This window comes from Mus caroli, unplaced genomic scaffold (assembly GCF_978045245.1).
Source record: "Mus caroli unplaced genomic scaffold, Mus_caroli_1 scaffold_12, whole genome shotgun sequence".
NCBI classification, from domain to species: Eukaryota; Metazoa; Chordata; class Mammalia; order Rodentia; family Muridae; genus Mus; species Mus caroli.
In genome coordinates, this window is record NW_028227267.1 from 112,525,838 (window position 1) to 112,552,855 (window position 27,018).

General features: G+C 38.7%; 1 protein-coding gene across 1 annotated transcript in view; it reads left to right on the forward strand.

Annotated features, from left to right (window-relative positions):
- Positions 1-27,018, forward strand: part of Gpc5 (glypican 5) — a 1,376,768-nt gene that overhangs the window by 271,583 nt on the left and 1,078,167 nt on the right. The window contains exon 3 of the mRNA XM_021182017.2: positions 16,034-16,728. Within this exon, the coding sequence (XP_021037676.1) occupies positions 16,034-16,728 (695 nt within the window). The remainder of the gene's footprint in view (positions 1-16,033; positions 16,729-27,018) is intronic.

Sequence of the window (27,018 nt, forward strand, 5' to 3'; positions counted from 1 at the left end):
AGATTAAGAACCATTTGGGGATAGCAGAGTTAGTAATAGGAATGCATACACTTCTGCCTCTAAGATATTTAAGTTATTCTTGTCACTCCAAGACAAAGCTCCCCCTGTGACTCTCTTCATATCTTTACAGTTTGCTGTAGTTACTTCCTCTCTGCATACTTGTGGGTGTTATACTTACCTGTGACATCTTACCTGTCAAACCAACGGAGCTAAGAATTGCCCAATATACTTCTCATATATTTTTAATCATCTTTAGATTGCTTTTAATACCTAATGAAATGTAACTATGGTAAGTATTGTTTAGGGGTCAGTGACAAGAAAAAATGCCTGCACACGTTCAGTACAGCCATGGATTTTCAATATATTTTGATGCAGAATTCAAATCCAAGGCTTTGTAATTTATCTATATAAAGGGTCTCTCAGATGACTTATCAGTCTGCATAGTCCCCTGCAGAAGATGTCATTTGTTCCTAGTGATAGGCATGAATGCTCTATGAAGAGAAATGAAGAAAAAATTGGACTGTGTAAAGATCTCACAAAACCAACGCAATGCCACCTAACTGTCACTGCAGCATCAATAGCACATGTGGCATAGATGAAAGGGAATTGGTGGAGGGAGAAAAAATGAAGACAGGAAAGAGATTGGAACAATTCCTTAGATTCTACCCAACAAAGAACACCATATGTTCTCCCAGACAGTTTAGACTTTTAGAAGCACCAGATACCAGAGCTGCACAGGCTGGATAAAAAGGACGGGACATGAACCTCATCCAAAGAGCATGCTGAACATGAACATCCTAATGAGACTCGAAACGTTTAACATAGCTTATAGCCACTAGGATTTAAGAGATTTGGGTAAGGCAGCTGAAGTCTTTGGCTCTTTTAATGTTACACAATGAGTGGTCATGTTTGGCACCATAGAACTATATTCTATATGTATATGGCAAATGTATTTAGAGACATGATGAAAAGTATTTTTTTTAGTGTACCTTGAAATGAGGATGGCATTCTGTATAGCAACTCTGGTGGCTTAAATACACATATTTATATATATATACACACACACATATATATATACATATATATATATACATATGTGTGTGTAAATGTATATATGTGTGTGTGTAAATGTATATATATGTGTGTGTATATATGTATGTGTATATATACATGTATATACACATACATACACACATATACATTTCAGTATATATATATATATATATATATATATATATATATATATATGAGTGAAATACTATGGTTGACACTTTACCGAGGTTTTTTCCTTTAATATCATCCGTCAAGCACAATAAATATTCTGAATCAATTAATCATGCTGGACAATAAAGCAGGCTTCAGTCATTGAGGATAACTAAAGATTTTCTTAACTGTATTGTGGCTTTGGAAAAAGCTGCCACTAATTCTATGCAGGAGAAGAGGGGTGTTTGTGTGTGTGTGAAGCAGATATAGTTTCATCCAGAGAATGGTATTAAGAAGTGAGGTGGCCCTTAGTTTCCTGGTGTATAGGTGTGTTATACAGCGTTATCAGAGATGACTATTCTGAGACTGTTGGTTGATTCAAAGTGCTCAGTTTGGCTATGTCTTGCATATGTGTAAGGGTGAGCTAATATGTCTATGCTGTGTAGAAGAGAAGTTTTTCTTGTAATGGCATTATAAACTATCGCACATATGGCACCATGGGTAGTACTCTCAGAAAGTCTCAGCATTAATGAAGTTGTGAATCATGGAAGAGAATCTATAATCAGTGATTTATTAAACCAGCACAAACTCTAAATACAATCTAATCCTTGACCATTCTACCTATAAATGAACCTGGTTCTCACAACTCATCAAGGAAGTTTCTCTTTGAAACAGATAGAAATCCTTATAGAAACATGACCACCAATCAAAATGCAGGGTTGTAGAGCTGAATTCCATAGGCTACATCTACAACAGACCTCATCCTGCACCTAAGGCTAGGGAAACATCCCAGAGGTTGGGGAAGAAAGACTGTAAGGGTCAGAGCATCAGGAAATTTGCTATGCCATTGTGGCTTACAGTAACTTGAGATACTATAACCAAAACATCTCATCAATCACCCAAATGTGAGCTAAATAACAGTGACACTAATAGGCCTGCCAAAGAGAACTTGAGTCCACGAAGCCCCAGCCATAGGAAAGAACTATAAGAAACTAAGGAATGCTTAAAGTAAGACAAATCATCTTCAGGAAAGAACATACCATGTGGTTATCCAATACTAGTCTGTCCTGAATGCATACACCTGACCATATATAGAAATATGTATTATGTGCATATATATATATATATGTAAATATGTATGTGTATATATATATAAGTATATATATATACATACATATATATATATATATATATATATATATATATATATATATATATATCAATGAGAAAAGAAGCCATGGATTTGAAAAAGAACAACAAAGAATATATTAGAACATTTAGAGATAGGAAAGGGAAAGGTGAAATGATGAAATTGTAATCCCCAAAATAAAAGAAATCCAATTTAGGGACAATGCTGAGGACTCAGTGCACCCTAAAGTTCATCATTTATGAATACCTTCCTCAGTGACTCATCCTACATTGGAATGGCTTTCAATGGAAAGCGGATGTCAATTTCTGAAAAAGAAACTAAGGAACAGCCTTTCTTTCATCCCAGGTGTGTGTAATTTGGCATTATCAGCCACACAGTCATTGTCTTCAGCCAGCACTAACCTTGATAACATGGCACCAAGAACAGTTTAGAAATTTAAATTTGTATTTGATGAATGGGAGGCCAACGTTCCTGGGCTGGTGATGAAGGCTTTGGGGAGCTGCATTCTTGTGTCTGTTAATTTCTTTTCCATTCCTTCCCTGACACTACAAACTTGGTCGTTACTGTGCAAGGCAGTACCAATTGTAGCTTTCTACCCTCATTCTAAAGTCCCATAAATAAGGAAGTCATTTTCTTTAAAATTGAGACATTTATATAGGAAAAACTACATCATTGCAAAGTTCTCAAGTCAAATATTTAAAAATTACATTAATAGAATGTAGTATCTTTGAAGTATATCCTTAAATCTATAGCTCAGACTGGTAAGGTGGATTGATGGGTAAGACTACTTGCTACTAAATCTGAACAACCTGAGTTAGCTCTCTGGAGCCCACATGGAAGAAGAAAAGGACAGCATAGAAGAGCGGTTCAGAAGCTCTGATTTAACCGGGAATCTGTGAGGACTGACGCTGAAGGTTCTTGTTCCCAACTGTTTTTTGATCAATCAATAAAGATGCCAGCGGCTAATGATTGAGTGGAAAGAAAGAGGTGGACTTACAGGGTCCAGCGGGCTAGAAGAGAGGAAGAGAAGAATCAATATACTTGGTGGAGAGAAAGAGAGAGAGAGAGAGTGAGTGAGAGAGAGAGAGAGAGAGAGAGAGAGAGAGAGAGAGAGCAAACTCAGAGCTGCAGGGAAGATCTTCCAAAAATGTAGGCAGAAAGGGAAAGTGGAGTCCACAGAAGGGCAGCCTGAAAGTGTCTTGGGCAGCAAGACCAATGAGCTTTATAGAAGGTAAATGGGCAATGAAGCCGAGGGAAGATTTAGAGGCCCAGGCTAGGAATAAAGGGAAGGGCATGATAGCCAAGGGAGGCTTAGAGGAGCCACTGAGCCAGTAAGACAGGTTTAAAATGTCCTAATGTGTGTGTGTCTTTTATGGATCCAATATAGGTCTTGGGCAGATGCCTGCCTGTAGCTCACTGGAGCTCAAAGTAGCCAAAACTACTTTCTTCAGAAGAGACTTCAACAAGTCCTCCTCTCCCCTGCAGATGTGGCCAGGGCACACATGTTCAAGCATAATCACACTTATGTGCCCATATGCACACATAAACTCTGTGTAATAAAAATATTAAAAAAATAAAATTTGGATTTCCAGTGAATTTAGAAAGAATGGCTGTTAGCCTATACTTTCATCATGTAACCGTAACCCTGTTCTTTATACATTTCCCTATGCTCCTGGTGGAGCGTTCAGCGATAACAGATATGAATGCAGGAATGCATTCTGTAGTGAGACAGACTCCTTTTGTTCTGATTGACTTTGTGCTTTATAGTGCATTTCAGTTATCAGAAAGTATTGCAATTTTTCCTCCTGCTATTTGGAAAGAATGTAATGGTTGAAAAGATTGCCTGGCTTCTGAAAGAGTTTCTCCTGTCAAGGTGGTAGCGGTATATTTATTAAACTGTCTGGAATTCAGTAGTGGATACCTTCAATTCTTTCTCTGTTTGCTGGCCTGTAAGTAACCCAGCACTCAAACTGACTCTTGGCAATGTGATCTAGCAGTTCTGTGGGACCATAGTCAAGATGCTAGAGATGCACTAGTTTCCAGATTGTAATTACAGCCATTTTCAAAGTTCCTGTGTAAAATGCATGTAAGTCCTAGTTCATCAATACTTATGTTCAGTGTGATTCTGCATATGACATAGAGAACATTCCGGTGTTGTGGACTTCAACTCCTTTACCTTTATGATAGCCTAATAGAAGAAGACAGATTTGTGTGTGTGTTTGTGTGTGTGTGCGTGAGCGCGCGTGCGTGTACATGTGTGTGTGTGTTATGTGTGTTTTATCATTACACTCTAAGGAATGTTCCAATAACTATGGCTTGCACACGAGGAAGATGTAAGATGCACACTAGTATAATGGTTTGGGAAAAATATATCCAGCAGAATTTTCTAACACTAAGAAGAACATATAAATTAATGATAATTTTTCAAATGGTAGATATGATTGATAATGTATATGTTCATCTAAAATAAATATGATGACTAAGAAAATTAAACTAAAATTTAATTAAATTAAAGTGTAGGTACCAGAATACACTAAGAGTGTTCAGGTAGAAACTGTCCTTTTTCACATCTGTTGCATGTTAATTTAGAAGGTAGATGGAGGTATTTCTTATAGTTAAAGGGTGATATGTCAATCCTGTTCACATGTTTTCTATTAGTTTAGAATGTCCTGTGTTACATAATGTCAATCTTGTTAGCATCCATCTCTCCTTTCAGGTATATTTCGAAGATCTCATAATGCATTTAAAATTCTCAGGTTTATTTTCTAATTTTTCCCTCAGGTTTATCAGGTTTAGATGTGATCCTGGAATGAATTTGCACTTCCATATGTGGAAATAAGTAAGAAAACTTAGAAGTTCAATAGTGGAGTGGGAAAAAGTTGGCTGAATGAGAAGTGGGAGCACTGGATAGATTCCAGGTTGGACAAGATTGGTCGTAGGAAGAATATCTGAGGGTAAAGAAGTTAAACAGGATATTTACTGATTAAAAAAATAATTGTTGGAATTAAAAATTAGAGTATGATACTTATGTGCAAAATAAGGCTGCTCCGAAGGCATGCGAAGATTATGGAGGCGCTGGTAGGCAGAGGTCTTTGGCAAATGAGAAGGACAGTTCAAGTTGTCTCATCAGGCATTGGAAGTGTTTAGATCTCAGGTAAAGATGTAAGCTCTCAAAGAAAAGACTCAATGTGTGATGTACTGCTCTAGTGACCTATCAGAGTATCTGTTAGACAAAACATACTTTAATGCTATAATTGTGTTATCTCCGGCACAAGCTAAATTAATGGCTACCAACTACAATTGAGATCTGTATATACTTTACATTAAATACACTTTTACAAATCCAGTTTCACTTACCCATATCCCAATGAACCAAGAAATATTCTTTTGACTAATTACATACCTTCGTGTGACCTAATTTATTTTTCACAATTAATATGATAAAATGAGAAAAATACATACAGCATATCTGTCTTCTGCCTATGGTACAAAATGGATCTCTCAGTAAATACTATTTTTGCAGCTATTTGACATGCTGGCTGAACTTGCCACCCTTTTGCCACAATCATTTTATTTCTTTTGAAAAAGCAAGTTACAGTGATTGGGATTAGTGCTCTGGCAAGCATTTTCTTAAGACTGAACCAATGGGTTTGTAACTCCAAGGGAATCAACCTAGTGCATGCTGTGCTAATGATAGTCGTAATCAGTAGACCTATTGTCTCTATAATGAAATAGATGATGATGGAAATATAAGGAAATAATGAAAAAGATGGCTAACTTTTATAGAGGGAGGGTTTATTCTGGATTATAGTTTTGGTGGTTCAAGTTCATGGTCACTGCTCCCCCCATGTTTTGGGGCTGCAGGAAGTTATCCATCAGGATGGGAGGAGATATCATGGGAGAAGTGGCTACCAATCAGTCACTGGTCCCAAATATGGGGTAGGGGGTGGAGGCACTACAGCCCCACCGTGATCCTCACTACTCTATTTCTGTGAGCTGAGGTCTTTCTCAATGGCTCTTCTACCCCCACCCCCTCCCAAAGATGACATTAAGGTCACTCTGGGAATCAGGCCTTAAAAATTAAAGAACTTTCTTTATTTTATGTTTTATGTGTATGAGGTTTTACCTGCACGGAGGTATGTGCAGTGTGTCTAAGTCATTCCCACAGAGGCCATAAGAAGGCATTGAATCCCCTAGACATGGAGTTATGGTCAGTTGTAAGCCATTATGTGGGTGTTAGGAATCAAACCTTAGTTCTCTGCAAGAGCAGTAAGTACCCCTACCTTCTGAGTCAAGCTTTCAGCCCTGGAGAATGGGTCTGTTATACATGTACCTTTGGGAAACATTTATCCAAACCATAGTAATAACAATTAAATCTTAAGATAAATTAGAAAATTTAGACAAGAATTATTTATCCCATTAGAATGACTTTGTAATACATATCATATGGCCCAAAGTGTCAGCCTTGGGGAAATCTGCATAACCTGTGTACCAACATTTTTCAAATGTCAGTACATGCCAGATTTTCCCAAGAATAACAGAACAATTTATAATGAAAATAAGCAGTAGATTTTCATTAACAGAGGAGAGGGAAATGAACAGATAGACTTTGATGCTGCAGCTAACTTTGGACAAACAGCTAATAGCATTGTTTTGATGTGATGTAAAATAATGTTAACAACAACGCTAAGCATTACTAAATATTTGTGTGATGTTGAATTTATTTTTTTTTATATTTGTCAAGCTCATACCTACTGTTAGAGACAGCATCAACCCTATCCCACTAAGCCAGACATTAATGGAATTTTCAGTGATGTAAAACAATCACTTTCTCGCTACCAATTTCTTTTTCCTCTTGGAAATGTAGACATTTTTCTTTATGAGTTATCTATTTATTATTGTTTGGGTTTGTAATATCTGCCACAGGCTCATTTGAATTTTTATAAGGTCTAATTGGCACAAGAAGTCCTGCAAAGCTGCCCTTTGATAGCTACAACCTGCTCTTTGTTTTCTGGCCCATGGTAGTGTAAAAGGTCTCTGCCACAGGATTCTGCTACTATGAACTCTACCACATCTTCTCCACCTCCTCTCATGTTTTGTTTAGTCATGCATTATGCTTATAGAGTCAAAAATAACTACTTGTTCTTCTAGCGCAATTATACTTATAGTTCCCTTTCAAGATAGAATAAATACGTGAGTGATCCCCACCCCCAACGCACACACTGATCAGTTTAAACTCTCAACTTGGCACAGGATCGATTCACCTGGACAGAGTTGCAGTGAGGAATTATCTAGATCAGGTTCTCCTGCGGGCATGTCTTTGGGGGATTGTTTCAATTGTTAAGTGACTGCGCCTATAGTAGATATCACAATTTTCTAGGCTAGTCTCTGAATTTTATAAAAATGAAGAAAGGTACTGCAAGAAAGGAGAAAGCAGAAGAATTGCATCCATTCCTCTCTGTTTGTGGATGTGGTATTATCAACTGCTTGAGTCTGTGCCTTACTTTCTCCTTAATGGTGGGCTGTAACCTTGTATTGTGGGCCAAACAGAAAAATAATTTCTCTCATAAAGTTGCTTCTGGTCAGGGTATTTTACCATAGCAACAGAAATGAATTAGAAATATATACATATTTATATGAATACATATGTATGTATACAGACATCTCAGTGGGACAAAAATTACTTCAGGCTTCTTGATAAATTCTTACAAACATAAGGAGTCCTGAGATAAAGGGAAAAAAAACTGTGAGAAATATTGAGCTATATCTGTAGATATAGAATTCAGCAACTTGTACTGTCATCTGATATAAATGCAAGACTGGCAAGATGTTAGTCTTGGCCACTTTTTTGTTTCTGTGATGAGACACCATTAGCAAGAGGGTGTTGGGTGCTTGACCCCAAGGTGGAATACCTTCTCCAATAGGAACACACCTCCTAATCTTTCACCAACAGTTCTACCAACTAGGGATTAAGTATTTAAATATATGAACCTATAGGATTCATCCTTAATCAAACCACCACAGTGGCTCAGTGGGTAAAGGGTCTTGTTTCCAAGCCTGGAGATCTGAGTTTGGTCTCCAGATCCCATGAATAGATGGAAGGAGAGATCCAACTTTACAAAATTGTTCTTTGATTTCCTTATGTGTGAATGTGCATATATCCCACCCCACATTAGGCACATGCATCCACACAATAATAAACAGATCATATTTTAAAGGCGATAATATATTTCAAGAACTACAGCTTTTAAATGCTGGCTTAGAGAAGACATAAATGTTTCCTGGATACAGAATGCAGTAAAATCATTGGCACCAGGTTCAACAGCTTGAGGAAATAGAGTAGTCTGAGTTTTAAGAAATAGCTACTCCATTTGGTAAGGAAGACTGCCAGGAATCTCTTGAACCAATCCTACGGTTGAGAACATTACCAGATTCCCTTTCTCTCTTCTTACCTTGTTGTCAGTCTTGGCAACTTTCGCATCTACTAACTGAGGTCAAGTATTTTGACTTCCTGTGAGTGTTCAGATCACATATTTTACTTTATTCAAATGTTTTCCATCTTGATCCCATCTTTGCCACTCAGTCATCAGTTTATTCCTGAAAGAGATGTAGAAAGATTGATCCATAGAAAACATCAATAGCAGCAACAACAGCAGCAACAACAACCTCCACAAGAACAACAACAACAACCTCTACAGCAGCAACAGCCTCTACCACCACCACCACAACCTCTACAGGAGCAACAACAGCCTCCACAACAACACCCTTAGCAGCAGCAACAACAGCCTCCACAACAACAACCACCTCAGCAGCAGCAACAGCCTCAGCAGTAGCAACAACAACAACAACAGCAGCAGCAGCAGCAGCCTTTGGCTTTGGATCCCCATCCTGTGCCTGCTTCTACAATTCCAGAGGAAGCACTTGCAGGACATGTCTGCACATGGCCTCAATTCCTGCTCTCTTGCTTGGGTTCATGCTTCTGAGGCAGCCAGCCTCTTGAGAGTTCATTGGCCAGCTGTTGGCACTCCCTCATCTCCATTGGCTATGTAGTATTTGACATGAGAGATGGAGGGATAATTTTTTTTCCCTTGACTTGTGGGATTCTCTTCTCTTTGGATTTTTTCATTTTTAATTTCCTTGACTTCTATTCTTTTTTCTTTCTCATAATACATATTTTTAATATCTCTCACTCTTGTTTGCCTATCTTCTGTTTCATCTAGTACCACAACTTTACTCTCTATATTATGCAAATTTGTACAAACAGCTTCAGTGTCTCCCTCAAAATTTTCAGTCAGTATGTACTGCTGAACTTCATTTCAATATCTGATTGGCATTTTAATCTTTACATTGATTGTCTAACTTTGATGTGGTGCCCCCATGGGCTGGCCTGTCTCTGTAAATAGTACCACCATGAACCCAGCTGCTCAAGCCTGGTCTCCAGATTCTACCTCTTTCTCTTGTAGTCTTCCAAGGAGCAGCCAACCAGTTTAGCTATTTTTCCAACATATGGATAATATGCTTTCTTGCAGCTGTGCATCCTACCACTGCAAGGATAGTTTGACATATAGGTGTAGACCCCTGGGCTTTACTGAGTTCCCTGCATGCTCTTGCCTTGGCCCTAGTGGTCTAGACTTTGCACATGTACTGCTGTGATCCACTAAAATGCTAGCCATGAACTTTTTCTCTTCTCTAGAAAGTTCTCTAATAGCTTTCCATTGCTCATCTATGGTCTAATCCTTCCTGGTGGCTTCAAGGCACTCTGTGATCTGCCTCCTGTCTTTTGGTGCACTGCTTTCTCCTCCTAGTCCCTTCAGGTCAGCAACCAACAAACATTTTACTAATTATTTTCTTGAGATAGGTTTGTGCATGCCTTATATCTTTTGTGTTTCAGGCCCTCAGAATTTACCAGATCCTCATCTTTCCATATCTGGCTCTTTCCTCACAAAAGTACCCTCTCAAATGCTGCCTTCTGGGTCAATGATTTGTTTCTTCTTCATCTTGTTTAAGCTTCCCCGCCGCAACAAAAAAAGCTAGAAAATAAATTTTGTCTAAATTCATTTGCATATACATATATTTAAATTTGTTACATGAATAAACATTATGTCTAGATTGAATATATTTTTTTTAATTCACAAAGTTTGAACAGGGTTATCAGGGAACATAAGCTCATTTTCCAGTCCCATCTGAAATTTACTCTTCAGTTTTTTCTGTGATACTTTACAATAAATCCTATTTATTTGCTTTCACTTTTTTCTTTTCTACAGATCCTAAAGGTTGTAACACAGAAACATGTATGGCTCGCTCAGTTCCAGCTTCAGTATCTATATCACATCCCAAAAATGTTGGCTCAATGGATCAGATTTTAATGAATTCAAGAGGAAATGGATAATATGCCAGAAAAGCCAAACATATAAAATCATATTTTTTTCCTGAGATAGCAAAATAGAAAATGGTGGCAGGAATTATGTTTTGGTTAAAGTGATACTATTTTGTTCAATCAAGTAAGAGAGCTCTAAGTTCTAGATTATTAAAATAATGAAAATTATCAACTAAAACCATTAAATTAACTACCAAAGTTGTTGGTTTATTTTTCTTTTAAAATACAGATTACATACTTAGTAAGAAATAGTTTTGTGTAGCTGTTTCTTGTCTCTATGCCATTTCTTTGTGTTTATTTTAAAACCTATTAGAAAAATTTTATTAAAAAATCTTTACACTATGTGACATGATTGTGTTTTTCTCTCTCATACACACATGTAGATGGTTGCTTGGCACTGATTTTAACTATTAAGGATGTACTTAATTAAGTATATTTTTAGAATTTGTATTGACTTTCAGAAAACAAATGAATGCAGGCTAAATTAGAATCAAGTCAACACATTGTGATGACCAAATTGACAGAGAGGGAAATAAAGGAAGAGAAGTTGAGAAAGCATTTTTTCATCCCGTGCTTGTCTGAGGAGAGTAGATTAATGACCAGTATGCTAATTTTTAGTGATACAGATTAATATCCCAGTCACTGTTTATTTATACAGATGACTAATTTCTGAAGAATTATATTACAAATCACAATGCATAGCATTTAAATGTCATTAAATCAATAACCCAGAGAACGTTTATTACACATTTTACTTCCTAAAAAAAAGTCAAGGAAATATGCAAATGAAAGACAAATTCATCATAAACATTTCCAAGGTGGAAAAATAGGTAGTTGATGTAAGTTTGTGTGACAGTGCACATTTAGTGGTCTTCAGCAGGTTAAAGGGATTGTTACATGTGGTACTGTTAAAGTCATTTGAAAGTGGTTTCTAATGGTTGAGATGGAGTCAAATTTTATTTTAATATATGTGTGGTAAAACTCTTGAGGAACTATTCTTACATTATATCCATCTGTTTATCTCTCTAGAGTGAAATGCATTGCATCAGGCACAAAGGAGCTTGGAAGTAACTGAGCAGTAATGCAAACTTTGTTGCAGTTACATAACCTGTGACTGGAGAACTCTGATGTGCAACAGTGTGAAGTTACTATAAAAAGAGCTCTTCAAAAAAAAAATAGCTCTTTAATCTAAACATACATGCTAAGCACCTACTGGCTATCCGTGGCTGGTTATCCACAGCTGCTTATTTGTGGCTGGTTGTCTGTGTCTGGTTATCTGTGGCTGGTTGTCCATGGCTGGTTGTCTGTGGCTGGTTATCTGTGGCTGGTTGTCTATGACTGGTTGTCATGGCTGGTTGTCTGTGGCTGGTTATCTGTGGCTGCTTGTCTATGGCTGGTTGTCTGTGGCTGTTTGTTATGGCTGGTTGTCTGTGGCTGGTTGTCATGTCTGGTTGTCTATAGTTAGTTGTCATGGCTGGTTATCATGGCTGGTTGTCATGGCTGGTTATCTGTGGCTGCTTGTCTATGGCTGCTTGTCTGTGGCTGTTTGTCATGGCTGGTTGTCTGTGGCTGGTTGTCTGTGGTTGGTTGTCATGCCTGGTTGTCTATAGCTGGTTGTCTGTGTCTAGTTGTCATGGCTGGTTATCATGGCTGGTTGTCATGGCTGGTTGTCTGTGTCTGGTTGTCATGGTTCATCTCTTTTCATCTGTTCCCCAACTCTAGATGGGGACAACTAGTCTTGCCTTGCAAATAATACTTCATATTTTGCATTTTAACATGTTCATAAGTATAAAAGACTAAAGTGTATTAAGGCCTAAAAGTTGTCTGTTTATGTTATGTTGGAGAACTTCTGAAAACTATTGTTTCATGATTGTTACCTATGGGGTCGATTCATCTTTAAAATAGGGAAAGTCCGGGAAGATTACATTTCTTTTGTGCCAAAAGCCACTCACATGGCTTTACTGACTTTTCAGTTTGTGAAATTTAATTTTATATCAGTATGACTTGACTTTACCTTCAGTATTTTATTTGAATTTAAATTCTTGGTTTACATGCCAGCAATCATTTGCATGCATAATAAAATACCTTCGATGGGAATGGGGACTGGGAAACCTGAAGTAAATTTTCTACACTTGTATTGTACCATGTAGTTATTCCAGAATGCTAAAGCTGATAATCAACCTAGATGAACATGAACTTCAGATATTCAAATACATTCCTCTGTGAGATTATACACACATGGCTTTATGTCAAGATTAAGTGAATTTTCCTATAAAGCTAGTAGGAATTATAATTTTAATCAAATCATAATTAGATTATAGTCTTTTCTTCATTCTACTCCACACTGAACATGAAGGAAGAAGTGATTTTGCCTTTGTAGGTTTAGTCTGGCATCCCTAGAAGGGGATACTTATTGAAATGCTAATGCGAAGTGAGGAAGGGTTCTGGCTGTTTGTTCACTAAGTTTCTTAAGCAGATGTGGGCAAATATTTGTTTTCATGGATCATTCCAGTGTACAGCACCAGAATGGAAAGGTAATGCTTACATGGAATAGATGTGGATTTTCTTTTACATGTAACAAAATTTTGTAATGTAATATATATATAGTATATATGTATGTATGTATGTATATATATATAGTATATATGTATAGCACATATGTGTATATGTGTGTGTGTGTGTACTGTATGCTAAAATAGAGAGAGAATAGACTAAAGTCACAAAATTGCTTATCCCTAGCATTAACAATGCTTTACATATTAGATGCAATACAAACTGAAAAAAAAATAAACCCGAATATTGTGATACATCGGTAACATTGTGAAAAACCAACACAACAATGCAATTTCATAATTCTGTTTTGTTTGTAATAAAATCAAAGAAGAAGAAGTCTAATGTAAAATAGAGTCTGGTTGTGTATGTTGTTCGTAAACTTATCTTTTAACTGTAAATCAAAGTTGTCAATAGAACAGAGTGAGTTCAGTAAAGAGATAATCTTTAGGTGCACTGCACTCAATCTAACGCTCTAATATCTTCTATTTAATGTTGTATTCACAAATTAAGTTAATTGCAAGCTATATAATGATAGATACTCACCCATAAACTCTATATATTCCTAAGTCACTATTCTATGAATATATGTCGCTAGAACCATTTTGCCTATTAAAAAAGTCACATACTTGATCATCATTTAGGGTTTCCAATAAATAAATAAATAAATAAATCAGTAAATGTATAGTACAGGACATTTTTATTGTCAGATTAGCAATATCCAAATATCATTCAACTGGAAGTCATACTGCTGATGTGGGCTACCTGAACACATCCACAGCATACCTTAAAAAGACAGTACAGAGAGGACACAAGATAGCACGTGATATGGGGGAGTCTTTTAAGCCAGTCCCGTTTATCTTAAAAAAATCAATTGATTTACAGACACTGCTATTTAAATACTAGCAGTAAATATAATTGCTTGTGACCGATGTCATAATTAATTTCCACATACAAGCACCTGAGAAAAGTGGCCCTGTGCTGTGGAGGAAAGAGCAAGTTCGGATGCTCTCTTCCAGTTCAGGTCCCAGCTCTATGTGCTTTCACAGCTGCTCCTCTGGGTCCTGGAAAGCAGCATGCTGGATGAGATGTAGCCATAGGGTTGGGGTGTCCTCCTGGAACACTTGCTGATCTTCTTTATGATCAGAGAGAGAATGTTGCCTTACCTGCCCTTGTAGAATTTCTACATCTGGCATGCGAGAGTCACCTGAGCTCCATGTTAAATACAGATTGCTGGGCTAAGTCATATGTCTCAAGTACTCTGGCGGCCTGCATTTGCCGTCATCCAGACCAGTGTCAGGCCACTTGGGAGATTCTGGTATGACTGGGGGCTCCAACACACTTCATTCCCTCCCATATTCACCAAATTGCTAGAATATATGTGATACCTGTTCTGGGTACTAGAACAGCATATGAATCCGTGAGTCCTGCCTCATTAGCAGTCTAGAGTTTGTAGTCCTCTGTTTGATGCAGTAGCCTTTCAAAGCAGTTACCTTTGATTGCAGGGTAGATGCACCCTGAGATTTCACACAGAGGTCTGGAGTGCAATTTCAATCAGTCTTGGGAAACTCAGAATGCACTTCACCGCATTCTTCTCCCTCTGAGAGGACACTTGCACAATCCAGGGTGGGGTTCTGCCTGCCTAGAAGTCACTCCTTATATATTTACTTTCCATTATTTCAGTTTTACTTTTTCCTCCATTTTTTTTTTTAAATAAGATACTCAAGAGGTGATTTGGTTAGTGAAGTATGACTGTGGCCTTTTACAACCTAATTAGAAATAACTATGAAGTTGTTGCTATGGGAGATAATTTTATTGAGTATATTTTATAATTAATTATATATCAATATAGTCAAGTGCCATTCATTGGTCTAATTATAAAATGTAATTACTAAGATAGTCATGGCCGTTTACTGCTCTTTAATAGCTAGGGTTTGGAATTTCATTTGATCTTAGTGATTACACCACTCCAATCCCTTCCCTTTGATTAGTCTTTCTTTCCTCGTGGATGTATTAGATTTGCTCAGCTGGCCCTGGAGCATCAGCTACTTAGGTAATAAATAAAATATCCCACAACCAGGCTTTGAAGAAAAGATCAAGAACAAAAATGCAAAATGGATAACACGGTCACTAATTATTGTGTTCAGGCAGCACCATCCATATTTCTCATTTCTTAACAAAGCATGCCAATTTACAAGGAGTGTGGCAGTGGCATATCTTAGATTTGTTTATGTATGGAAATATTAAGAGGTCTGTGGATTATCAGACTGTTCTTTGGGGATCTATCCTGCCTTAGGAGTAACTATTACATAATCTATAAACTCACATTTTGAAAATAAAAGATGGAAAAGCTGTGAGAATGCAGTAGCTAGGAAATCAATTACTAAATGCTATTGTGTTTATATGTATTGAACTCAGGATATGAAACAAAGTGAACTTCATATCAGCCGATTATGAATAGCTATGTGATGAAAATTAGTCAGAAAATTAGTCTGTATAACCAGCCTTTGGTTTCTGTACCTTTTAGCCAGTTTAGAAACTAGGAAATATATTCTAGAAAGTATATGTAATGTGTGTGTGTAGTGGTATTATCATGTGGCCATTCCCCTTGGAAGATTTAGTTCAGCAGACTGTACTTTTGGACTTATGTCTGGCTAGTTATGATGTATTATGCACATTTGCTGCCTTTGGCAGACAGACAGACGGCTTGGCATAATTACTAAGCCTTCTCCTTTAACTTCACTGTGTTACAGAGACCCTGGAAACCCTCATCAGACAAGCAGAGAATTACACCAGTATCCTTTTCTGCAACACCTACCGGAACATGGCCTTGGAGGCTGCTGCTTCCATTCAGGAATTTTTCACGGATGTTGGACTCTATTTATTTGGTGCGGATGTTAATCCCGAGGAATTTGTAAACAGATTCTTTGACAGTCTTTTTCCTCTGGTCTACAACCATCTTATAAACCCTGGTGTGACTGACAGTTCTCTGCAATACTCAGAATGCATTCGAATGGCCCGCCAGGATGTTAGTCCATTTGGCAACATTCCTAAAAGAGTCATGGGGCAGATGGGGAGGTCGCTGCTGCCCGGCCGCACATTCCTGCAGGCGCTTAATCTGGGCATTGAGGTCATCAACACCACGGACCACATACACTTCTCCAAGGAGTGCAGTAGGGCCCTCCTAAAGATGCAGTACTGTCCTCACTGCCAGAGCCTGATGCTCAGTAAACCCTGTATGGGGTACTGTCTCAATGTCATCAGGGGCTGCCTGGCCCACATGACTGAGCTTAATCCACACTGGCATGCTTATATCCGGTCTCTGGAAGAGTTGTCAGATGCGATGCACGGAACCTACGACGTTGAACACGTGCTCCTGAACTTCCACTTGCTTGTTAATGATGCCGTGTTGCAGGCTCACCTCAATGGGCAGAAATTATTGGATCAGGTAAGACACATCTAATTTCTTAGAATGCAAAATCTAGGTAGGGTACACACAAACTTCTTTGATATTCTGTTGTTATACTCTTCACATTTTTATCAGCAAAACAAGTTCATTCTCTAAGAAACAGTCACAAAATACACTGATATACCTGGATTCAAAGTATTGCATTCCATCTATTTTACCCCAAAATTTTGATCAGTCAAAGCAATACTTTAGTCATTAAGTAGACAGCTTCTTGAATGGTTCAGTTAAGCTGGAAGAGTTTACATTTTAATCAAGAATATCTGTCTGAGTCCGAGTGCAAAGTTAACTAGCAATATGAGATGAAGGAAGAATTTTAAGCCTCTGGACCTCTGTATCCTCAGTGATAAGAAGAAAACGCTGTGGAAATCATCTGAAGCACTGTTTTGGAGAAGGCATTATTTATGCAAGCTGTCTGTCCAGTACTCATTGTGAAATGACGGGCTGATGTTGTTAGAGGTTTGTAGCGCCCTAGCTTTTAGAATGGGAAAACACTGATTATGTATCCCCGAAGTTAAGGTTTGATGCCGTGGTGGGTACAAGCATTGCTTAAGAGTCTGACAGAGTGATGGAGTGGACAGTTTGTAAAACCTGACCAGTGCTCTCTCCTACGGTTTTATTTCTAGCAACCCAAGGATCTTTTGAGAGAAAACCATCAAGCAAGTGCTACAAGAGTTTCCTCTTTTCAGCTTCCTATAGAGCTATTTAAAAGTATCCTCAGGCTCCTTCAGTAACGCTTCTCATATCTCATAGAGTGAAGTAGGATATGCTGTGGATGATTCTCCTAAATCATTCTTTCTGAAATAAAACAGATACTCTCCAGTGCCAAGACAATCCGTCTTTCTGAACTGACATTGATTTACTGACCTGAAAAATATTCTCATCACATGGTCTGTATGTCAACTCTTCACTCTTGATAGAAAGCGGACCAGAAAAGTTTGGATATTACCACCACCTTCCATGTTCCTCCCCCCCCCCCCACCCCCCAGTGGCCTTTATGAGACTCTTTGGTGCCTTCAGACAATTAGCAGTGGCGCCCTCTGGTGGCTGCATTATCAGCATGTTGCATGAGCACTGGATTTCAACTCCAGATTGCATTCTGTTGGGTGTGCCCACCCAGTGAACAAGTTTCTTTTAACATTTTACAGTTAGTGATCAAAATAATGGGTTTCATTATGATGTTTTCATGTATGTATGTATGCATGTGTATTTATGTATGTAAATGTGTATATATGTATGTGCATATGGCTGTGTATCTATGCATGTGTATATATATGTATGAGTATGTGTATGTATATATATGTGTGCATTTGTGTATGTATATGTATGTGTGTATGTATTTATGTATGAGTGTACATGTATGTGTGAGTGTATGAGTGTATATATGTATGTATGTGTATATATGTGTATGTATATGTGTATATATGTATGTGTGTATGTATGTGTATGTATGAGTGTGCATGCATATGTGAGTATATGTGTGTATGTGTATATGCATGTATGTGTATGTATGTATATGTGTGTATGTATGTGTCTGTATGTGTGCAGGTATGTGTGTGTATATGTATGTATCATTGTGTCTTTTTCATATTCACCTTTCAATGCCCTCCCTCTTTTTGCTTGTTCTTAACTTGATGTAATAAACTTCATTTTGTTTTTTGGTCCTCTCTTCTTGATTTATGTAAATCAAATACAAGATAGACCTCTGAAAGGACATACACACAATAGTTTTATAGTTTTAAATTTTGGACAGGAAATAAAATATCCATCTTACAATGTCAAGTATGTCCAGAGAGAACATATGTACTAGAAATCTGAAGCCAAGTCTAGAGTACAGTTTATATTTATAAAAGAAGTTTCCCTATTATTTTTATGTGTATGAGCCTTTGGCCTGCATATACGTGAGTGCACCATGAGTGCACAGAGGTCAGAAGAGGGCCTCTGCAAGTAACAGATGTTGTGAGCTGCCATGTGGGTGCTGAGGTTCAAGCCAAGTTCCTCTCCAAGAACAACTGCTGTGAAGTCCTGAGCCATCTCTTCAGCCCTCGGGCTTTAGTTTTAATTTGAGGTATGCCAGTTAAAATTTGGGCCCAAGATCTCTGCTCTATGTAGCAGAATTGATATTCAAGGCCAAACTATATGAACAGTGTTGAAGAAGGAGCAATGCAGTGCTGAGAAGAATGTATATTCTTTTGCATTTGAATGAACTATTCTATAGATGTCTGTCAGGTCCATTTGATTTATAATGCCTTTTCATTATTGCTCTGCTTAGTTTTTGTCTGGATCACCTATCAATCGATGAGAGTTGGGTGTTGAGGTCTCTTACTAGTAATTTGATATGTGGGGTTTGATATATGATTTAAGCTTTGGCAATGGTTCTTTTACCAGTGTGGGTGCCCTTGTGTTTGGGGCAATAATATTCAGAATTGAGATATCATCTTGGCAGATTTTTTTTCCTTTGATAAGTATGAAGTGTTCTTCCTTGTCTGTTTTGGTTAATTTTGGTTGTGTGTTTCTTTATTTATTGAGTATTTTTTGCATCAATGTTCATAAGAGAAATCTATTGTATTAGGTACTAGAGTAGCTTTGTAGGCTTAGTTCTTGAGTTCGTTTGCTTAGAAAACTTTGTCCTGGCCCTTTACTCTGACATAATATCTATGTTTATTGCTGAGATGTGTTTCTTGTATGCAGCAGCATGATGGATCCTGGTTTTGCATCCACTCTGTCAGCCTGGGTCTTTTTATTGAGGAATTGAGTCCACTGAAGTTAAGAGATATTAATGACCACTGATGGTTATCTGCTGCTATTTTGATATTGGTGGTATGTGTGTGTGTTTGTGTGTATGTGTGTGCTGTCCTTGTTTTTGTTGGTATGGAACTACTCATTTCCTGTGTTTCCTTGGATGTATTTATCCTCCTTTGGTTAGGGTTTTCCTGCTAATATTTACTGTAGGGATGGCTTTGTGGATGGATATTGTTCGAGTTGGAATTTATCTTGAAATGATTGCTTGTCTCCATCTATCTCGACCAATAAAAAGCCAGAGGACAGGGTGAAGAGCTTCAAAGGGCTCTACAAGTATGAACTCACAACTGCAGTTACCTGCACTGGCCTTTTAAAATCTGTCTTTCCAGCAACTACAACCATCACCCTTTCTTTCGTTTTTTTCCCTTCTTTCCTTCATTCTTCCTCCCTTCTGCCTGCCGTCTCTGTGTCTGTCTCTTTCTCTCTATCTCTTTTATATATTTTTAGTAGATAAATTTGCTCTCTGACAATTTCTCTCTCTTTTTTTTGCTATTCATTTTTATTAGATATTTTCTTCATTTACATTTCAAATGCTGTCCTGAAAGTCCCCTATACCCTCCCCACACCCTGCTCACCAACCCACCCACTTCTGCTTCCTGGCCCTGGTGTTCCCCTGTACTGGGGCATATGAAGTTTGCAAGACCAAGGCCCTCTCCTCCCAATGATGGCAACTAGGTCATCTTCTGCTACATATGCATCTAGAGACACGAGCTCAGGGGGTACAGGTTAGTTCATATTGTTGTTCCTCCTATAGGGTTACAGACACCTTCAGCTCCTTAGGTACTTTCTCTAGCTCCTCCATTGGGGGCCCTGTGATCAATCCAATAGATGACTGTGAGCATCCACAAATTTCCCACACATCCATAAACAATCCTGACCATTTGTACCCCCACCCCCACTCATAACCCCCACCCCCATTCTGTCTATCCTTCCTTCTTACTACTTTTTCACACATTCATGCCTATCCATTTGTTTTGTGAATCACTGAGTTTACCTAGGGCCATCAGTTTGACTGTGAGCTTAGAGCTATATGTTGAAACTCACAGACAGTGCTCCCCAGAATCTATCAGTAGCACCCAGTTCTCTCAGAAGTGGGTTTCTGTGCACCTCTCTCTTTTCCATGACTGACTGTTGACAAAGCCAGTTTCATGTGTTTTGCAAATTGTATCTTATATCTTGGGTATCCTAAGTTTTTGGGCTAATATCCACTTATCAGTGAATACATATTGTGTGAGTTCCTTTGTGATTGTGTTACCTCACTCAGAATGATGCCCTCCAGGTCCATCCATTTGCCTAGGAATTTCATAAATTCATTCCTTTTAATAGCTGAGTAGTACTCCATTGTGTAAATGTACCACATTTTCTGTATCCATTCCTCTGTTGAGGGGCATCTGAGTTCTTTCCAGCTTCTGGCTATTATAAATAAGGCTGCTATGAACATAGTGGAGCATGTGTCCTTCTTCTTACCGGTTGGAACATTGTCTGGATATATGCCCAGGAGAGGTATTGCTAGATCCTCTGGTAGTATTACGTCCAGTTTTCTGAGGAACCACCAAACTGATTTCCAGAGTGGTTGTAAAAGCTTGCAATCCCACCAACAATGAAGAAGTGTTCCTCTTTCTCCACATCCTCGCCAGCATCTGCTGTCACCTGAATTTTTGATCTTAGCCATTCTGACTGGTGTGAGGTAGAATCTCAGGGTTGTTTTGAGTTCCATTTCTCTGATGATTAAGGATGTTGAACATTTTTTCAGGTGCTTCTCTGCCATTCGGTATTCCTCAGGTGAGAATTCTTTGTTCAGTTCTGAGCCCCATTTTTTAATGGGGTTATTTGATTTTCTGGAGTCCACCTTCTTGAGTTCTTTATATATATTGGATATTAGTCCCCTATCTGATTTAGGATAGGTAAAGATCCTTTCCCAATCTGTTGGTGTTTTTGTCTTATTGACGGTGTCTTTTGCCTTGCAGAAGCTTTGCAACTTTATGAGGTCCCATTTATCGATTCTTGATCTTACAGCACAAGCCATTGCTGTTCTATTCAGGAATTTTTCCCCTGTACCCATATCTTCGAGGCTTTTCCCTACTTTCTCCTCTATAAGTTTCAGTGTCTTTGGTTTTATGTGGAGTTCCTTAATACACTTAGATTTGACCTTAGTACAAGGAGATAGGAATGGATCAATTCGCATTCTTCTACATGATAACCGCCAGTTGTGCCAGCACCATTTCTTGAAAATGCTGTCTTTTTTCCACTGGATGGTTTTTGCTCCCTTGTCAAAGATCAAGTGACCATAGGTGTGTGGGTTCATCTCAGGGTCTTCAATTTTGTTCGATTGGTCTACTTGTCTGTCATTATACCAGTACCATGCAGTTTTTATCACAATTGCTCTGTAGTACAACTTTAGGTCAGGCATGGTGATTCCACCAGAGGTTCTTTTATCCTTGAGAAGAGCTTTTTGTTGTTCCAGATGAATTTGCAGATTGCCTTTTCTAATTCCTTGAAGAATTGAGTTGGAATTTTGATGGGGATTGCATTGAATCTGTAGATTGCTTTTGGCTGTGGCTCCTGCCTGTCCCCCAAGCTGTCAGGTTCTGTGGTGCACACTCTCACCTGTGCAGACTAAGTTCCTAAGTTCAGAGGAGTCCCGGAACCAAGATGGCTTCCTCAGATCCTGAGGCAAAGGGCTCCCCGGCTGGACAGACACCTGTCTTCTGGCCTGGAGGGTGGGCGGATGTCTGGAGCCCGAAAAAGGCGCTGCTTCAGAGGCTCTGTGGTTTCCGCCTATTCCAGAAGCTGTCAGCTTCTGTGGTGCACACTCTCACCTGTGCAGACTAAGTTCAGTGGAGTCCAGGAACCAAGATGGCTTCCGCTGATCCTGAGGCAAAGGGCTCCCAGGCTGGGTGGACACCTGTCCTCTGGCCTGGAGGGTGGTCGGATGTCTGGGGCCCGAAAAGGGTGCTGCACTGGAACCAAGATGGCTCCCGCTGATTCTGAGGCAAAGGGCTCTCGGGCCGGGCGAAGACCTGTCCTCTGGCCAGGAGGGTGGTCGGATCACCTGAAGTCTTAAGATCCCATGGCTGGTGTTGTGGTTAGCTGGCGGGTGTCAGCGGACTCTGCGCCCTAGCTACCCCGTGCTGGTCAGACCGGAAGGGGCTTGTGCCCTACTCAGGCCGGGTTTTCTGCTTCCCTAACTAATGCAGTCTCAGGTCCCGCATGATTGGATTGGAGCAGACGCTGTGTTCCACTCACCAGAAGTCTTAAGATCCCGTGGCGGGTGTCGTGGGTAGCTGGCGGGTGTCAGCTGACTCTGCCGAACTTCTTATATATTGTAGACACATAGAGGATCTCAAATTTCTACCTATTCTGAGGGAGGTGACCCAATCACTAAAGAACACACATGGTATGCACTCACTGATAAGTGGATATTAGCCCAAAAGCTCAGAATACCCAAGATACAATTCACAGACCACATGGAGCTCAAGAAGAAGGAAGACCACAGTGTGGATGGATACTTTGGTCCTTCTTAGAAGGGGTAACAAAATACCAAAGGGAGGAGTTACAGAGACAAAGTTTGGAGCAGAAACTGAAGGAAAGGTCATCCAGAGACTGCCCCCCACCTGGGGATCCATGCCATATATAGTTACCAAATGCAGACACTATTGTGGATGCCTACAAGTGCTTGCTGACAGGAGCCTGATATAACTGTGTCCTGAGAGGCTTTGCCAGTACCTGAAAAATACAGATGTGAATGCTCACAGCCATCCATTGGATTGAGCACAGGGTCCCCAATGGAGTCGTTAGAGAAAGGACCCAAGGAGCTGAAGGGGTTTGGAGTAAAGAGTCCATAAGGAGGTTCTCACGGCTTCAGCCGTGTATATAACTTCTGATCTTTCTATGTAACACTTGGATTACACGTAAGGAGCTCTCAATTGAACTCACATTTTGACCATTTTTGAGGTTGAAATGATAGCCAGTGGTGAAGGACAGTCAGTACTTAAGGTTCTTAGTCGTAAAACCTAAAATTCCTTAGGAAGACAATGGAAAAAATCTTGAATAATTTTTAAGTAAATATTCCAGAGGAATTTGAACTTGTGAAATTAACTTGTGGATTCATCTGTCTGAGGACTATTGTGACATAGATTTCTTTAAAATCTGTAAGAACTGTCACTATTTTTGACTCTTGTCTGATTTGCTATGAGAAGAAAAGTGACTAAGATTTCTAAGAGTGCTCTCAGAGCTGTATGGCTCTTAAGCTAAAGAGCCTCCAGAAAATTAGTTTACATGTTTTGTGCACTGACCAAGGCTGGAAAGTTCTGTTTATGTTTTCAATGATGTCTATGGAACATTGGATTGTAAAGCTTGAGGACAAGAAGTCAGGGGTACCCTGCTCTTGCAATATTCAAGAGCCATTCTACACTTTCTTAGCCACCTTCTTCCCTGTCTGGGCACTTCAATTTCATTCTAGATACAAAGGGGGAAATAAACATATTACTGCCCAATCAATTTTCATATAATTCATGTATACATTTTATCACATTCTAGAGGTTTCTCTGTTATATCCACATATTATGATCCTTTACGTTAGCTCAAGGGTTTATTTATTTTATCACTTTAGCATCTCATGACAAAATACCTGACTGAATACTGAGTGGAGGAAGGGTGTATTTTCCCTTACTGCTTCAGAAGATACGTGGTGATTTGGTCTCATTAGACTGGACACAAAAGGCACTTTGTTGAGAATGTGTGGCACAGAAAGACAGGAAGGCAGAGAAGACAGGATTCAGGCAGGAATACTATGAGAGCATGAATATATTCATAGTGACCTACATCCAAACATTCCTTGACTTCCAGGATAAAAGAAAATGTTCAAAAGGTGAGATACAAAAACAAGCATAGCAGCCAGGATCAAAAACTGATTACATGCAGGACATTTTATGTTCCAACTATAGTAAGTGTGTGTTTGTTGTTCAAAACAACATAGTTAAGGCCTTTGGATAAACTCTATCACCATCCCCTCTACTCCCCATTCATTCCTAGGACCCAGACCCCACTTTTCTTTTCAAAATTCATATGCTCTACTTCTTATACATTTAAAAAATAATCAGTGATTTCATTTAGTGAAATGTGTGTTTGTTGTACTATATATATGTACATATATAAATGTGGTGGACTATCAGGTAGAACATGAGTAGCTTCTAGGACCTGAATCTCTGAGGAAAATTGAGTCTTCATTCCTCAGAAGCTGTTAGTTATTCACTGAGGTAACAAATGAGTTATGTAAGGGAAGGGTGGGAGTTCTGGATCTCTTCACCCATCGATGATGATGTTTTGGTGAGATCTTGTTCTTGTTTCATGCAGGCTGCTGCAGACACTGACTCTATGTTTAAAACTTCACTGACTTGCAGAGAAAACACTGTTTGTCTACAAAATCTACTCTCTCTGCCTCTAACAATGCACTTCCTGATCCTGTCCATCCTGACCCTGTCCTTTCTGTGACGATTCCCGAGTCTTGTAGAGAGAAGTGTCATGCAGATATCCCTTTTAGAGTCAAGTACTGTAGTTGTGTGACTCCGTAACAGTCACCATCTACTCCAAAGTGAAGCGTCTCTGATGAGGGCTGAGAGTTGTACTAATCTATGGTCATAAAGAAAAGAACATGGGGCAGTTTATTACTGTGTCCAGTTAGGAGAGAAATAGGGCCTTTGACAGCCACATTTTCAATTTCTCTTTCTTTCTTTCTTTCTTTCTTTCTTTCTTTCTTTCTTTCTTTCTTTCTTTCTTTCTTTCTTTCTTCTTTTCTGTTTGTTTCTTTTTCTTTTTTCCCTTTTTTGGATCCTGTTAACAGTATCAGGCACAGATTCCACTGAACAGCATGGGTTTTAAAGCTAACCAGAACATAGCTGATCATCTCCTTAACATCCGCCCCCCCCACACACACACACACTATCGCAACAGTATGCCTATCTTGCCTGTCTGATCATTACTGTAGCTCACTGTGTTCGAACTCAGGTAAGATCTTTGTTCACTTTCTCCCACCAGTGGCACACATAGAGCACCTTCCAGTGAGAAAAAAACGGTGGTGGAATTTTCTGGTTATTGCCAGCAAGACTGGTCCATTACTTATGACTCAGGTGTGAAGTACAATCAGCAATAGGGTCTCATCAATTCTTGAATAATAACTTGGAAAGTTAGCAATAGCCTTTAGCCTATGGGAAGTCTACTGAAACTTACTGATTAATTATTTGAAAAGAATTAACCTATACTCTGCATTGGGCATTGTATTGGCTTGTCTGTGGAGTTTCGAGTACACCTTGCCTCCCCCAGTGAGGTATAATTCCCTTTAGACTGTTTTTAAGTATGTATACATTTGTGGTTTTGGAAGCTTCTGCAGTAGAAAGTTTCTGTATTATCATTTTTAAAGTTGATTTTTGAAATGAACTTACTAACTAATACATCTGTTTTTGCACCTTTGGTTATGGATAACCCACAATCCAACCCTTTCTCTCTTCTCTTCCCCTAAATTGTATGTAACTGTTTGCTCACGCAAGAGAGCATCTTTATAACACTTCTATGACTTTTATGTAACACCTTTGAGATCATTAAATCATCATTAAAACATTATGGATTCTTGTTCGAGAGTTCATTAGTTTTCCAAAAAAATAATTTACTATTAAATCGGATGTGATGTTTTAAGGCTAATTCATTAAGTGAGTTATATCTTGTTGGTTTGAGCTTGAAGGTTCACAATTGTAGGAACTTAGAGTTGATAGTTTGCTTTGAGTAGTGTTAGCCACCTGAAAGCTCTTCTGGAAACAAACTGGGCTATCACTGTCTTGGTGACATGTTAAGTAGTTTAAATTCAGGTACAGCATCCATCTTCTTCCCTTCAGTTTCCTCCCCTACAACGTGAATACATTTATACCCAGATATCCTCTCACCTGTGCTGAAACTTCAAAAGTTCTTATATAAGATATCTAAAATAACACATTCATGGTACAAAATGGTTCAAACCACTGGCAATTTTTTATTTTAAAAATTTTCTCTATGTGCAGTGTTTAATCTATAACCCCTGGTAATCACTGAGGGTTCTTTCATATCATAGAAAAGAGGAAATCTCCTGTGCTCTGGCTCATTGGTCTGGTTTTGGGCTCTAATACATGCCTGTATCATCAACTGATGTTCAAGATTGGCATTCTTCAGTCATGAGCACACTGTGGGCTCATATATGAGCACTGATGAAAACATCTCTCAACTGAGAATCTGAAAGAGTGCTGCCAGAGGATAAACAAAGGGCAGAAATTAAAAACAAACACCAAAAATACTGAAGATATGTAATTTATAAATGTCAACTGTAGAATGCACAAATACTTCTAATTTGCCAACTAGTAATAAAATATACTTTAAAATTAACATAAAACATGGAAAAATACAACTGAAATAAAATTAGTGGAAGAGACAATTTTAAAAATACAG